Genomic DNA, 14,393 nt, shown 5'->3' with positions numbered 1-14,393 from the left:
GGAACATCAGGCTCCTAAACTCTAACTCTGTGTCATAACATCACATGACCCCATGTAAATATCAATATATCTATAAGCTATTCATATTTTTTTCTACCTCACATTGCTGCTATTTAAATACCCTGTACAACTTTTTTGCACGTTCCTGTTATATTACTATTTACGTCACAACATACTGAAATGCACATTTATATTTATATTTTTTTATCTTTTATTTTATTTTATTCTTTTATTTTTTTCTACTTTTCTTTTCTTAATATATATAATTGCACGGTCCTTGGAGCGGACCTGGCTTACATTTCACTGCTGGTTATACTCTGTATAATTGTGTATGTGACGAATACAAATCTTGAATCTACTGGGAGAAATAGCAAAGTGATTTGCATAGTATGTCAGTCATCGTCCATAATCGCTAGCGAGGCCCGGCAGTGTCCTGTTGTGTGTCTAACAATTCCTGAGAAAGAGAAGGTGATGGATGAGTGTAAGAGCACAGCTGCTTATTTAACACATTTACACAGATCTGGGAACGAAAAAAACCCCTAACTTGCAACGTCACCAGACTTTGTTTACCTTTTAGTTTGTTTACATTTAGCCTATTTACCTGTTTTCTTTACATTTACATTTATGAACTATTTTGTCATTTATATTTACTTTCACCAGTTTTGTTAACAATTACTTTAAACTTGCGTTAACCTATTTTGTTCATGTTTACACTTCTGTTTACTTTTTTTTTGTTAACGTTTCCGTTTACATTTGCCTTTAAATTAGTTTACTTATTAATTGTAGTAACATTTACCTTTAGATTTGCCTTTTGTTTACCTATTTTGTTTCATGTTTACACTTGCATTTACTGATTTTGTAAACATTTCCCTTTATTTTTGCCTTTGGTTACTAATTTTGTTAATGGTTACGCTTATGTTTGCTATTCTGTTGATGTTTCTCTTTGCATTTGAATTTGTTTGCCTATTTTGTTAATATTTACATTTATATACCTATTTTAATGTTTTCCTTTTCATATGCCTTTGTGTGGTTTTGTTAATAGTTTTAGATTACTTTTATTAATAATAAACATTTGTTTATTAACGTTTACCTTAATAATTGCCTTTACATTTATATATACTGTTTCATTTAACCACGTAAATGTTCATCTTTGCATATTTGTATATATTTACATAATTATTTTGCTAATGTTCCCTTTTACATGGATTTGTTTACCTATTTTGTTAATGTTTACATTTATGTTTACTTTTCCCTTTAGATTTGCTTTTGCCTTTGTTTCCTTATTTTGGTGATTTTGTTTTTCATTTTTGTTTTGTTAATGTTTATTACACCTTTGTGTTCTTTTATGTTTACCTTTGTTGTTGTTGTTTATTTTGTTATCATTTACATGTTTTTCACCTTTATGTTTGCACATTTATTTAAAAAGCTACATTCATGTTTATCTATTTTAACATCTATTTTGCAAGTTGCGTGCTTACAAGCATGCATATGCTGTATGTGCATCTCAATTCAACGACACATCAGCCAGGCAACATATAGCACTGATGGTGCGGCGCGCAGCTATTAAGGAGCTGTCACAAAGCTTAATTACACATTGGGATATGGAAATGAGTTGCTGCCTGTCAGCGCGTCTGTGATTTGAATGCTTCACATGTAACACAGACAGACTGTCAAGAAAGACTTCAATCAGAAAGGCTAAAATAACCGAGTTGAACGGCTAGCTACACTTTCCTCCGTCTTTATTACGATCACTGCAGTATGAAAAACAGTAAGCGAGGGGGAGGGAGGATGGGAAGCGGGTCTATCTCAGGCAGAATTGATGTGGTTCTATCCATATTCATATTCAGCAGCAGCTGTTATCGCTTAAAAGGCTTTCTAATTACAACAACAAGACAAAAACTGCTTGGATACGGTCCAGACCCGCTAAATGATAAAATAAGCGCTCATTCACTCTCTCTCTCTCTCACTTTCTCTCTCTCTTCCTCTCTTAATCTCCACAAAGCACCTTGGAGTCTACTCACCCAAATACATGCCAATGAACAGGGAAAGTGCATTTCAGAGATGCAGGTGTCACGTTTGATAAGAAACTTCTGGATTAAATATGCTGTGGCTAATGAGCAGCCGGGCGAGCCAGTGAGGGTGCGACCATGGGCACGATTGTTCTCCGGCTGATAACATTCTGCGGAAGAAACAGCCAAATTCCATCATTTAATAAACAGCCCCGGCCTCTATCAGAGAGAGCGCCTGGATCTCGGTGTTAAGTGGGAGACATTGCTTTTCATTATGCCAATCTCAGGGGGCTTCCATAGGGGTGTGGAGGTGCGGCGACAAACAAATTGTCCCATATTTAGACACGTTTGATTGTGTGCATCTGTCTCTGTGTGTGTGTGTGTGAGAGAGAGAGAGAGTGTTTCTCAGAGGTGCAGCTGGAGTTAAAATCTTCATCTTGACAAAGTTATTTCTTTTATTAGTGGAATGCATCACTATTGCTGTTGCTCATTCACTTAATAAATTTAGTGTCGGATCTACTTTGAAAAAATTGAAATTGCTTGTAAATGTCGCAGATAATTACAAAGATATGGTAAGTCACACACTGAATTAAATGTGAAGATTTGAAGTCAAAAACATATTCCAATAATCTGTTTTTTTTTTTTACGGTGTACTTGCTGTTAGGAATTCGAACAAACCCAAGTATAAAACATAAGTGCATGAATCGTATGGTTTGTTCAGAAGAGTTGTGCTATATTTTTCACCTGGTAAACAACTAAATGTCTGCATAAATACCTTGATATACTGATGGTGGGATCTGAACTATATCTAGAGACTAGGGGCCAGTTTTACTAAACAGGGCAAATTAGCGCAAGAGCGCAATTCCAAAACAGCGCCGATGGAAGGGGAAATTTCTGCAGGTGATTTACTAAGAATGTGCAAATTAAAGAACACAGACGCAACATGTCATTTACATATCGACCAACGCAATATACCAAGTGCAGCGCAAATTAGAGAAATAAAGAAGCCACAGTATGTTGAAAAGAAGTTTTTGAAGTTTTTGATATTGTGTGACTCCTAGTTGAGGGTTCAAAGTCGTCTTTTACTTCCTGAAGCAAATTAAAAATAACATGGCTTGGCAAATGAAACGTTAGGATAATGTGTTCATATGGCATTCAAAATAAATTAATACTTGTGGAAAAAATCCTCTCCCTTCTACCAAACGCTCTATGTTCCCTTGCGGTGCCTGTCCTAGCAACAATAATTGCAACGATTTCAAGCGCAAAATAGTTCAAGACATGCTTTTTTTTGGGACGTTAAATAATGGTGCAAATGCCAGTAATTTGACAAGCGCAAATGTTAGTAAAACACGTTGTGTGATTCATTTTAATACTCTCCTCCCATAACTTTTGCGTCTGAAAGGGAAACTCCTAGAAATCCATGTTCGATAAGGTCAGGTGCAAAAATAACGGTGTCCAGTGTGCTAATTCTTCTCTGCATGTCTTTAGTAAACCCTGACAGTACTATTTTAATGCTAAAAGATGGTTTGCGCTGGCGCAAGCGGTTAGTAAAACTGGCCCTAGATCATATACACATACACCAAATGTAGACTTATCTAGTAAAAATACCCTGGCATGTAGTCCAAGATCATATATTCAAAAGGTTGTCTGTATTTCTTAAGGACTTTTCCTCATAAACTGTAAAAAATGTGTTTGTCACTGGGGCAGGTACAACTCTTTATCTTGTCTACCCCTAAAAGCTGCATATTAGTACCTTAATATGTACTCTTAAAGTACTATTATACACCATTAAGTGATAAAGTTGCCCCTTTGAAGGAACTGACAAGATGTTGTACCTCTAAAACTATGATTTGTGCACATTTTATTCTGAGATACAGTTGTGGTCAAACGTTTACACCCACCTTGCAGAATCTGCTAAATGTTAATTATTGTACCAAAATAAGAGGTAAAATAATAAAATGCATGTCATTTTTTTTATTATTATTTCATGGGCAGTTTAACTATTCAGGACAAACAAGGGACTCAAGACCAATTTTTATCATTTTTATAAATGCAGCTATATTTTGTCTTTGGAGCATGTAAAATATCTTTTTCAGGACAGTACTAAATAAACAATAATATGAATTTAGTATGAGCCATCTTATTTTAGTATATTAATAAACATTTGCAGATTCTGCAAGATTCTGTATACTGTATATACAAAGTTCATTTTGGGAGATTGAAACCTTCAATCTACTGATCCATCATCTTTAATGTGGAAATCTTCTCCAGTTCATTTTTTCCCCTGTTCAGTCTGTCGAGGTATGACACAAGAAAAAAAAACTAGCACAATGGAAAGCTGCTTTATAGTAGAAGTGGATGTTGTAATTAAAATTGACACTGACATAGTTTTTCATGTTTAATACTGCAAATCTGGCTGCTTTTAAGCAATCTATAAAGCACTAAACGTGATGTGACTTGACCGGAGTGCCAAATTGCAGATCTTGTGCAAACATATCCATATCTCTATGATCAGATGCTTTATTAACTGCTGTTTTCTCACCACTGCAATTTTTGTTATGTGTTTATTTTGTTATTGAGAGGAAAGAATGTAGAACATATTTACATATTCGGTAGTTAAGGGACCAATTCTCACTATTAATTATTTGCTTATTAGCATGCATATTATAACATATGGACTCTATCTTAGCACTTATAAAGCACATATTAATACCTTATTCTGCATGACTATATGTTAGATCCCTTAATCCTACAACTAAACTTAACTACCTTACTAACTATTAATAAGTAGCAAATTAGGTGTTTATTGACGCAAAAGTCGTACTTAATTGTTAATCATGATAACTGGTCCTTAAAATAAAGTGTAACCACAAATTTCCAACATCTTTTTACCCCTAAACAAAGAGTGAAAAAGGCCGTGAGTGAGAGCCTTAAGTGATAATTGGTGACATCCCATTCATCTAATTTCCTCTATCAGTAAATAACTCTTGAGGTCAAAGATTGACCTCTTCAAGGTCATTTAGATGCCATATTGAATCTGTCGGACTGACATAAAAGAAAAGAAAAAGCAAAGCGAGACAGACGCAGGTCTTGACCTGTCACTCATAAGGAGCTTAGTTCACCCAGCCAGTAAAATCTCACTTTCTGCCAGCATTGGCTTTAGCCGGACCAGTAGGCTAGCCGTCAGGAAGACGATTCATTTCTTAAAGCTCATATTTAGAAATTGGAAAACAGCAGGATAATTTTTTTTGGCAAACCTGTCAAGCTACCACCGCTCCTCAATTTGAACCTGAAAGCCGGGGATGTGGTGTGCTGTGGGAAAATAAACACTGACTGCACCGCCTCATGAATATACAAAAAGAAGCATAACTTCACACCCTGCTTCCCCAGCCAGATGACTGGCTGTGCCTCACAGGAAGCCACATGATGCCCCTCTGGTGTGTGTTTGATGTAGCGCGGGCCAGGAGATCAATGAGGGTGCAGGTGTGCGGGGCAGATGGTGGAGAGGTGATACCCGGGGCGCTGGCCAGGAACACAGGAGCTCCATGAGGGCGGCCCCCGGGGGAACGGAGTCGTATGACAGATGCACTCTGGGATGCAGCGAGGCAGAGATGTGATTTATGGAAGAGAGCAGTGAAAGTGAGCTCCCCGCTGTCTCACACACACTGCTGCTGCGCTTGCAAGATCTCACTCTCTTATGCAGGGCTTTTAAGGACACTTTTTGTCTGCGTTTTCTTAGAACTTCCTCATTAAACACAGTTGCTGGGTGAAATAAAGATGGTGTTGGCCCAAGAGTCAAGTTATGCAGGTAATTTTGCAGGTAAAAACAGATCAACAAATCACCTATAGAAACCGGTTTTCTTTTCTACCATTCAAAGGTTTGGGGTCAGTAAGGTTTTTTTTTTTGGTTTGTTTGTTTTTGGTGCTCAAAAAATATTATCAATGTTGTAAACTGCTGTGCCACTTAATATTTTGTGGAAATCCTGATAATTTTTCCAGGATTATTTGCTGTATAGCAAGTTCAAATGAACAGCATTTATTTGAAATAGAGTACAGAATATGTAATAGAATAGATTGTTTTAATGTCCAATGCCTTTACTGTCACATTTGATCAATTTAATGCATCCTTTCTAAATAAAATTATAAATGAATGAATGAATAAATGAAAAGGATAAAAAAATAAATAAATAAATACATACATCAATATTGACACCAAACCTTTAAATAGTAGTGTGCATTTTTCAAAAATGCCATACAAAACAATCACATTTTGAAAGTGGTATGAAACTATTATTGCTTATTTGTGTGTGTAATAATAAGATTGATGATAATAATTAATCGGATGCTGAATTATTCTGAATTTATTCAGGATATTTCTTCTGGCTGAAATACAGCTAGCATATTTCCTCCTTAACACAAACACACTATGTATATGTATACACATGCATGTATGAGATAATGCATATATGTATATTTAAATAAAAAGTAAAACTAATCCCAGTTAATATGTGCAGCACTGACAGAAACAAACTGTATTTAACAGAGGAGCAATTCAACTACCTTTATGAATGATCCTGTGAGACCTTGCTTTCAGTGGTGAGGACAACACCACCCTGTGGTGAAGGCTTGATAGTTATATTGTGTTCCTCACACAGCTTCCTCTGGAAGCACCATTAAACGAATCCTGACCACAGTCATCTGTCCATAAGGCACTGTACAGCCCATTCTCCAAAAATGTTATTGCTATGCAGTTTCCCTTTAGTTAACTTAAATTTTTTTAGTCATGTTGGACGTTCACAAACACTATAAAGCTTTCTTATTTTCTTTCCAGCTTTGATGAGAAAGAAACTCATTGACAGATCCAAATATTTGCTTGAATTCATGGATAAAAGAGAGAGCTAGGGAGGAAAGACGCACATGCATTTCATTTAAACATCTCATTGTCTTCACTACAGGGTGTCGTGCCAAAATAAACGCTGGTCAGACAGTTTGCTCTGTTTCACTGCCAGAACTGAAATAGCAAAGACACAAGAACAGGCTGAGCAGAGGCTAAACAACACTTTTATTTTGCTTTATCTTTGTTTGAGGATTGTTGCATCCAAAAATTATCAAAAATGTACCTAAAATTATCTACTATTGTTTCAAGTGGCTGTTAAGATTTGAATTAATTTTTATGAATAACTTTGTAGTGGATACTGATGCAAAGCCACAATTGCATTAAAACATCTGTTTTATTGAAAGGACATCTGTTCCTCGTGTCAGACCCACAATACCAAAAGTCCCGTCCAAGCACATGCAATTAGCATTCCTCCGCAGGAGGCATGACAGCACATCACAGGTCACTTTTTCTGCTTCGACATGCTGTCAGAGAGCACTCACGCATGTTTGAAAGGTAGCATTGAGTGTACTTCATCCTCATTGTTCAACTCCCCAATTAGTCCACATCCTAATTCTAGCATTTAGTGCTGGCATATCATGTCTCTTCTTGTTATCTTGCGTTCCAGACTTTTGTAAATAGTCATATTTAAAACTTTAATCCCCTCAATGGAAGATGACGCGCAGACAGAAAGTCTGTCATTTAGACAGATAAATGTTATCTCAGTCACAAAGCACTCCTCTTCTTTTTAACTGGCTAATGAGTTTGTTCTGCGGACTCCAGTGGAATGTTTCATCCGCAGCCCTTCAATTTGATAATGCTGTACTTTTATCCGAGATGTCCATTCTCTTTAGCAGCAGCGTCTTCTGTAATACACTTGTCCCTCACTTGTTTGTTGCTGCTTCAAAGCAATGCATTCGTGTGTACAGCATGCTGTATGTGGGTTCAAAAAGTATTATGTTTCTATTTACCACTATGCTGATTTCTGTGTATTTAGTTAAAAATAGATAAAAGTAGAAGCTTACTACAGCTATTTCTGAAAAACAAGTTTGTGAGGTCTTGCATTGATACCACACTGCCAGAAAAAAATATATATTCACTACAAAAAATTGTTCTCTAAGTGAATTTATGACAGGTAGAAAGCACCAGTTTTTTTATTTTGTACTGTTCTCTGAGGTGCACTTATAATGTCATCAAGATTTTTTACATTAAAAAAACATCATTAGCTAGAAGTAATTGCTATTTTCTGCTGTTTTTAACCCCTCTCATCAGACCGCTCTGTTTGAAAAGGTGTGGCGGATTGTAGACTGAACTAAACGCTCACTGCTATGATTGGCTAATAGTTGTGTATGTTTGACAGTCTACATGCTTCACATATGGACTCTGCTGTGATTTAGGTTAAAACCGCATAATTACTCATATCAAACGATCTGTAAAAACAGACAAAGCAATAGCAATCACGTAATAAAAACTCACACTTGTGTTGCGACATGACTGTCGGTTCCAATATAGCCAGCACAGCATTGTCTTTTATTTTCAATATTTTTTTTGAAAATCCCGCGCCGAATTGTGCCTTGTTTGTAAACACTACATGTGCAAATCTGTGGGCGCGGCTAAAAAGACAGTGATGTCAATCTTCTTCTGTGGAGGCAGTGCTTATCCACACTATTACATCATAGAGTAGCACATTTCACACACAGCTGTGGTTTTGGCAGACTGCCTTCAATATAAGCTGTTTTTACACCATGGTAGACATGGTAGACCGGACGCGAGCGGTGCGGCACGACAAAATACTATCGAACTCATTATAATCAGTGATGCTGTCTACACTGGATGCGGTGCTTACCCGACAGTAAACTGCTGCCGCGTTCTATTTATTGACACAAATTTCAAATGATTTTCAACGGTCGCTTTGTCGCGTCCAGTGTAGACAGACTTTAGCAGTTGCAGTGCGACACGACAACAGTCGTGTCCGGTGTAGACACGGTGCTACACTGTAAAAAAAAAAAAATCTGTAAAATTTACGGTAAAAAACTGGCAGCTGTGGTTGTCGGAATTCTACCGTAAAAAATACGGGATTTTAGTTTTTACGGTTTTAAATTAAATTTACAGTTAAATACCGTAATTAACTGATATGTTAACATATACCAACCTAACGAAGTACTGAAATCAATCTGTTTTGTACCTTTGAAATACACTGATAACCACCAAATGCAGGTGGTGATGAGAAAGTCACATGATGAACCAAAGCCCATCACAAGCAGCTTTTTAATATTAACATACTGTATATAGAACGTGCACAGTGTCATTCACACAAGCACTAAACACCATCATGGTGAGACTCATTAAACTGAAATATGCAATAAACATTCATTTAACAAGATTAGATGTAACATACAACCCTAATAAACATAACTGATAAGAAAAAAACTAAGAAACATAGTTATTTCAAAGAAAAAAACATCAAATTCAAACAAAATATGAAATGCAACGCAGGGAATTCTGGGAACGTCAGTTAACTTAACGTTAACCAATTAACAGGTTTTTACTGTAGCATTTTCACAGTTTTTTACCGTTAAAATCACGGTCATTTGTTTTACAGTGTAGACTAACGACAAAGTTTTGAGTTCTGAAAATTACAGGATGTTTTTATAGTGCAATGACCTCTTATATGTCAAAGGATCAAGGGAATTTTGGTTTCTCAGTTCATGGCCCCTTTAAAATACTCTATTAAAAATAAACTTTGCCTTTTCTCACAGGAGGACATCTGTGGTGTTCCACAACTAAAAACATAATGGAAGGAGACGAACTTGCAGCCTGTGTGGTGGATTTGCACTCGCATCTTCAAACTCCCTACGGTCAAGGGATGTACCTGGCCCGACAGCTGGACGGCATCCAACTCCTGCCTCAGCAAGCAGCCATGGCGTCCATACTGCCCGGTGCTATCATCAACAGTGAGTGCTGTATTATCAGGCCTCTGCCACAGTGGATAGACTGATTAATGTGCTTGGTTAAAAATGGAAATCCATGTCAAAGAGTCATCACAGCTCTGATGTGCATGTTTGCCATGGATAAGAGAATTACCAAGGGTCGAGGCTGACCTTCAGTTTTGCAAAAATTAGATATTTACCCTCTTCCACTCTCTAATCATAGTTAACAAAATTTGATGGAAACAACAGTGCATTTACTTTGATGAGGTCTATAGGGTTGGGTTATGTGGTTCATCCCTTTACTGCATACTCAAATTTACAGATATATTGTAACCTAGTATCCAACTGGGACTGATGTGCTCTTGAGCCTTATATAATTAGAATTTATTTTATAGTTTTTGTTAAATTATTTGAATAATGCTTTCTGTTGTGAATTGCTGAAAAGCATTTAAACCTGGACAAATATGTAGGATTTTGGAACTTTTCAAAAAAGAAAAGTATATTATAAAACAACTAAGAAATATTTAAAATTCTGCACTATTTCAAGGTCACTAATCTGTAAATTTGTATAAAATGACAAAAAAGTAAAATAGAAGCAGTTTTCTAGTGGTCTCAGATTTCTTGACCCCAATGTATTTAACTTCTGCAATTTTAGATGCTGGCTTTTTACAAGCTTTAGATAATACAGTATGGATATGCTTGTGTCCATTTCTGTCTTTGTAGAAGACATCTTCCCCTGCAAGGCTTGTGGCATCTGGTTTCGGAGTGAAAGAAACCTCCAGGCCCACCTTATGTATTACTGCAGTGGGCGACAAAGGGACCCTGAGATGGTGGCAGAGAAAAACGCCAATATCAGCCATCAAATGCTCCACAATTGCACATACCCCCAATGCAATATGAGCTTTGCAGGCTCGCATGCCTTGGAAATGCACTTATCCACACATAACAGTGAGTAGACCAAGAAGACATTCTTTTTCAGATAACCATTTGACCAGTTACAAATAAGAAAGATACACTTGTTTAACTAATCTGGTCAGGTTGGTCTAGTTCGGGGATAGGCAACGTCAATCCTGGAGTGCCGCTGTCCTGCAGTGTTTAGCTTCAACCCTGAAGAAAAACCTCACCTGCATGTAGCTTTAGTAATTCTGAAGACATTGGTTAGCCTGTTCAGGTGTGTTTGATTAGGGTTGGAGCTAAACTCTGCAGGATAGTGGCACTCCAGGACCAACGTTGCCTATCCCTGGTCTAGTTTAAGGTCTGGGAATGCTTTACTTTCCACGTTCCATTCCATCTTGTGCACAGCCGCATACACACAGCTTTCAAAGTATACTCAAATGCAGATGAGAGCACATGGATAAGATCGACACGTGCAGTACCACCTAATAGATTCTCAACATAATATTTGTGGACACTTCTGATGATTAAAATTGCATCACGCAGACAGTGTGTGGAACGTGGCTGGACGAAGTATAATTTGGGCTTTAGGGGTGTCCAAACCTGTTTCTGGAGGGCCATTGTCCTGCAAAGTTTAGCTGCAACCCTAATTAAACACACCAGCTAATAAAGGTCTTCAGACCCACTAAAAACCTTCAGGCAAGTTTGTTGGAGCTGTTTGGAGTTAAACTCTGCAGGACATTGGCTAGGAGCAGGATTGGACACCCCTGGTCTTATTGATGGTTTTAGATGAGTTTGGGGCAAGTGTCACATGGACAGGCTGCGAGACCAGCTAAACAAGCTTAGGCTGATTTGAGGTGTTTTTTTGGTAGTTCAGTAGAGAGAGGACAGGGAATTATGGGTATAGTGCAGGGGTGTCCAAACTTGTTCCTGGAGGGCTGAGGTCTTGCAGAGTTTAGCTTCAACCTTAATTAAACGCACCTAAACTAACTCAACAAGGTCTTCAGACTCACTAGAAACTTCCAGGTAAGTGATTTGGAGCTGGTGGGAAATAAAATCTGCAAGACGTTGGCCCTCCAGGAGCAGGATTGGTACTGACGATCAGGAAATGTTCCAAACTGGATTTCAACTAAAGTTATCTACAAAAGCACCATGACTCAACATATAGTGGCCTTGGTTAGACTCAACTTTGTATTGTTGTGTTGCTCATTAACAACATTTCTGTTTTCTTTTTGTTTATCAAGGTCTCAAGTCAGATGAGATAACTACTGGAAGCAACTTGAAATGCACAATTTGTGACTACTCTGCCGAAACCCTTATGGTACTCCAGCACCACATCCTCTCCCATCTGTCCCAAACCGGCCTGAGATGTGGTCACTGCCATTTCACATTCCAAACCCCCAGAGAACTGGTCAAACACCAGGAGCTACATGGACATAGCTGTACGGTGAACAAACTCAAAGAAGACAAAGCTGATAACTCTCCTAGCAGCATTGCAGGCAGTCCTCAAGTCAGAGCTAATGCAAACATGAAAGACCTTCATGAAAGCACAGTGCAACATGATATAAGTCAAATGTCAGAGCTGGAAAGCACAGAAAGTAGCCAGACATCCACTAAGGGTGAGGGAAACTCAGGAAACAAGGCTAGTGTTTCATACTCCAGAGTAAAGTCAGAACCATCCAGTCCCCGTTTAGCCTCTTCACCCATTCAACACCACCTGCCTCCTGCATTTCCCTTACCCCCCTTCATACCTCACGTCCCATTCTCACAGGATATTACGGTGGGCCCGCAAGCATCTGAGATACTGGCCAAGATGTCGGAGTTGGTCCATCGCCGGTTACGTCACGGGGGAAATTCTTACCCTCCAGTCATGTACAGCACGCTTGTGCCAAAAGGAGCAACGTGCTTTGAATGCAATATCACCTTCAATAACCTTGATAATTATTTGGTGCACAAGAAGCACTACTGCAACAGTCGCTGGGAAAACACACACAAGCCACATGACTTCCCTGGACTTCTGGATAAACCAGCAGACACTGCAAGCCCGAAAATCGGAGCTAGTTTAGCTGTTATGCTAAATGCCGGCCATCCCTCTGAAGTCAAAGGGCATGAGCCTAACCCTTGTAATCCCATCGCAGGTGGAAAAGTGACAGATGAACTGTCGGTGCAAGTTAAAAAAGCGCCAACTCCATCTGGTGCACAGGAGAGACCAAATGGTACACAGCTGGATTTACAAAGCCTGAAAATGCCTCCCACTGAAACTGTCCCCAACCACACAACATGCGACGCCTGCAAGATTACCTTTAGTCGACATGAGACCTTCATGGTGCACAAGCAGTATTACTGTGCAACTCGGCATGATCCTCAGCTGAAACGCGCAAACAATAAAGGAGCAGCCAATCAGAAGGCAGTACGTCCTCGTAAAAGAAGAAAGGCATATGAGATGGCCACTCCTGAACAAGAACAAATGCCTCCTATGTGTATGCCATCATTTCTTGGTATGCCCACTATAGGAGGTCCATACATGTCAAAGGACACACTGGATAGCTTCAGGGACCATCAGAGATACAACATGATCCAGGGGTTAGTACCCAAATATCCAGAGGCTTCATTGACAGCTTCAAAATCAGCTCTTGTGTCAAAATGCAATACAATCTCTAAGGAAGAAGGTGATGCACCTATAGATCTCAGTAAAAAATGCATGCCACAATTTGGCAACACTTCGGTTTCCTCTAAAGGACTTATGGATTATCATGAGTGTGTTGTGTGCAAGATAAGCTTCAACAAGGTTGAGGACTATCTCAAGCACAAACAGAACTTCTGCCCAGGTACTATTTTGGAAAACACTTCCGCTGAGAACAAAAGCATCAAAAAGGAAGGTTTTAGAAATACTAGCACCCTTTTAGAGAGTGCCGTCTTTGAGCTCCCAGCACCGCATGGAAAGATTGAGCATCCAAATGCAACTTCTGACATCCAAGCTTCCAGTGAGGAACAACCAATCCCGATAAAAGATGACATGAGGAGTGTGTTTCATCCCTCTGGTGGTTACCCAAGTCCTGCTAAGAAAATGAGACCCGATGAGCAAATTTGGCCGTACTATGAAATCAAAGCCACTGATTACGCTACAGGGATGCTGGTCTCACAAAGCGAACGGAGGCAGAGTCCAAACGAGGGCAGTGAGGGGGAAAAAGACCAGCCGATGCCTGATGGTTGCCATCTTAGCACAGATGATCCTGAGAATCAGAGCAAGTCTTCATCCTTAAAGGACAATCTTGACCTTGAGGACAAGATGGAAGATGCTGGAAATAAACAACATGGTTCCCCTACACCGGAGAGCCATGCAGACAGTCCCGTCAACTGTAAGGAAAGCACAATGCTGGTGCCATCTTTAAAGAATGAGGAAGTCTCGACGAGCTTCAAAAGAGTGTTGAATGGGTCCATTGCCACCACAAGTAACGTAAAGTACTGCCGTCCATGTGACATCCAGTTCAACAACCTCTCAAACTTTATAACACACAAGAAGTTCTACTGCTCGTCACACACAGCAGAGCATGTGAAATAGTGGACCTGAACGCAGTCTTAAATCTAGTCTACAGTAGTAGAAAAGTTAGAGCTGTTAACCAGCGTCACATCTTGAATTCACATGGCCCGGGACATTATAAAAGGCGGGCCCAAGCCCCTAAA

At 38.9% G+C, this 14,393-nt stretch overlaps 1 protein-coding gene across 1 annotated transcript in view; it reads left to right on the top strand.

The window, feature by feature from the left end:
- Positions 1–14,271, top strand: part of LOC306847399 (zinc finger protein ZFPM2-like) — a gene marked incomplete at both ends in the record, with an annotated part of 63,148 nt that extends 48,877 nt beyond the window's left edge. Inside the window, 3 exons of the mRNA XM_079381327.1 lie at positions 9,645–9,839; positions 10,539–10,763; positions 11,954–14,271. Of these exons, the coding sequence (XP_079237453.1) occupies positions 9,645–9,839; positions 10,539–10,763; positions 11,954–14,271 (2,738 nt within the window). The remainder of the gene's footprint in view (positions 1–9,644; positions 9,840–10,538; positions 10,764–11,953) is intronic.
- Between the last annotated feature and the right edge of the window lie 122 nt (positions 14,272–14,393).

The sequence above is a fragment of the Barbus barbus genome (genome assembly GCF_936440315.1).
Source record: "Barbus barbus genome assembly, chromosome: 27".
Lineage (NCBI taxonomy): Eukaryota > Metazoa > Chordata > Actinopteri > Cypriniformes > Cyprinidae > Barbus > Barbus barbus.
This window is presented reverse-complemented; position numbering and strand designations above follow the sequence as displayed.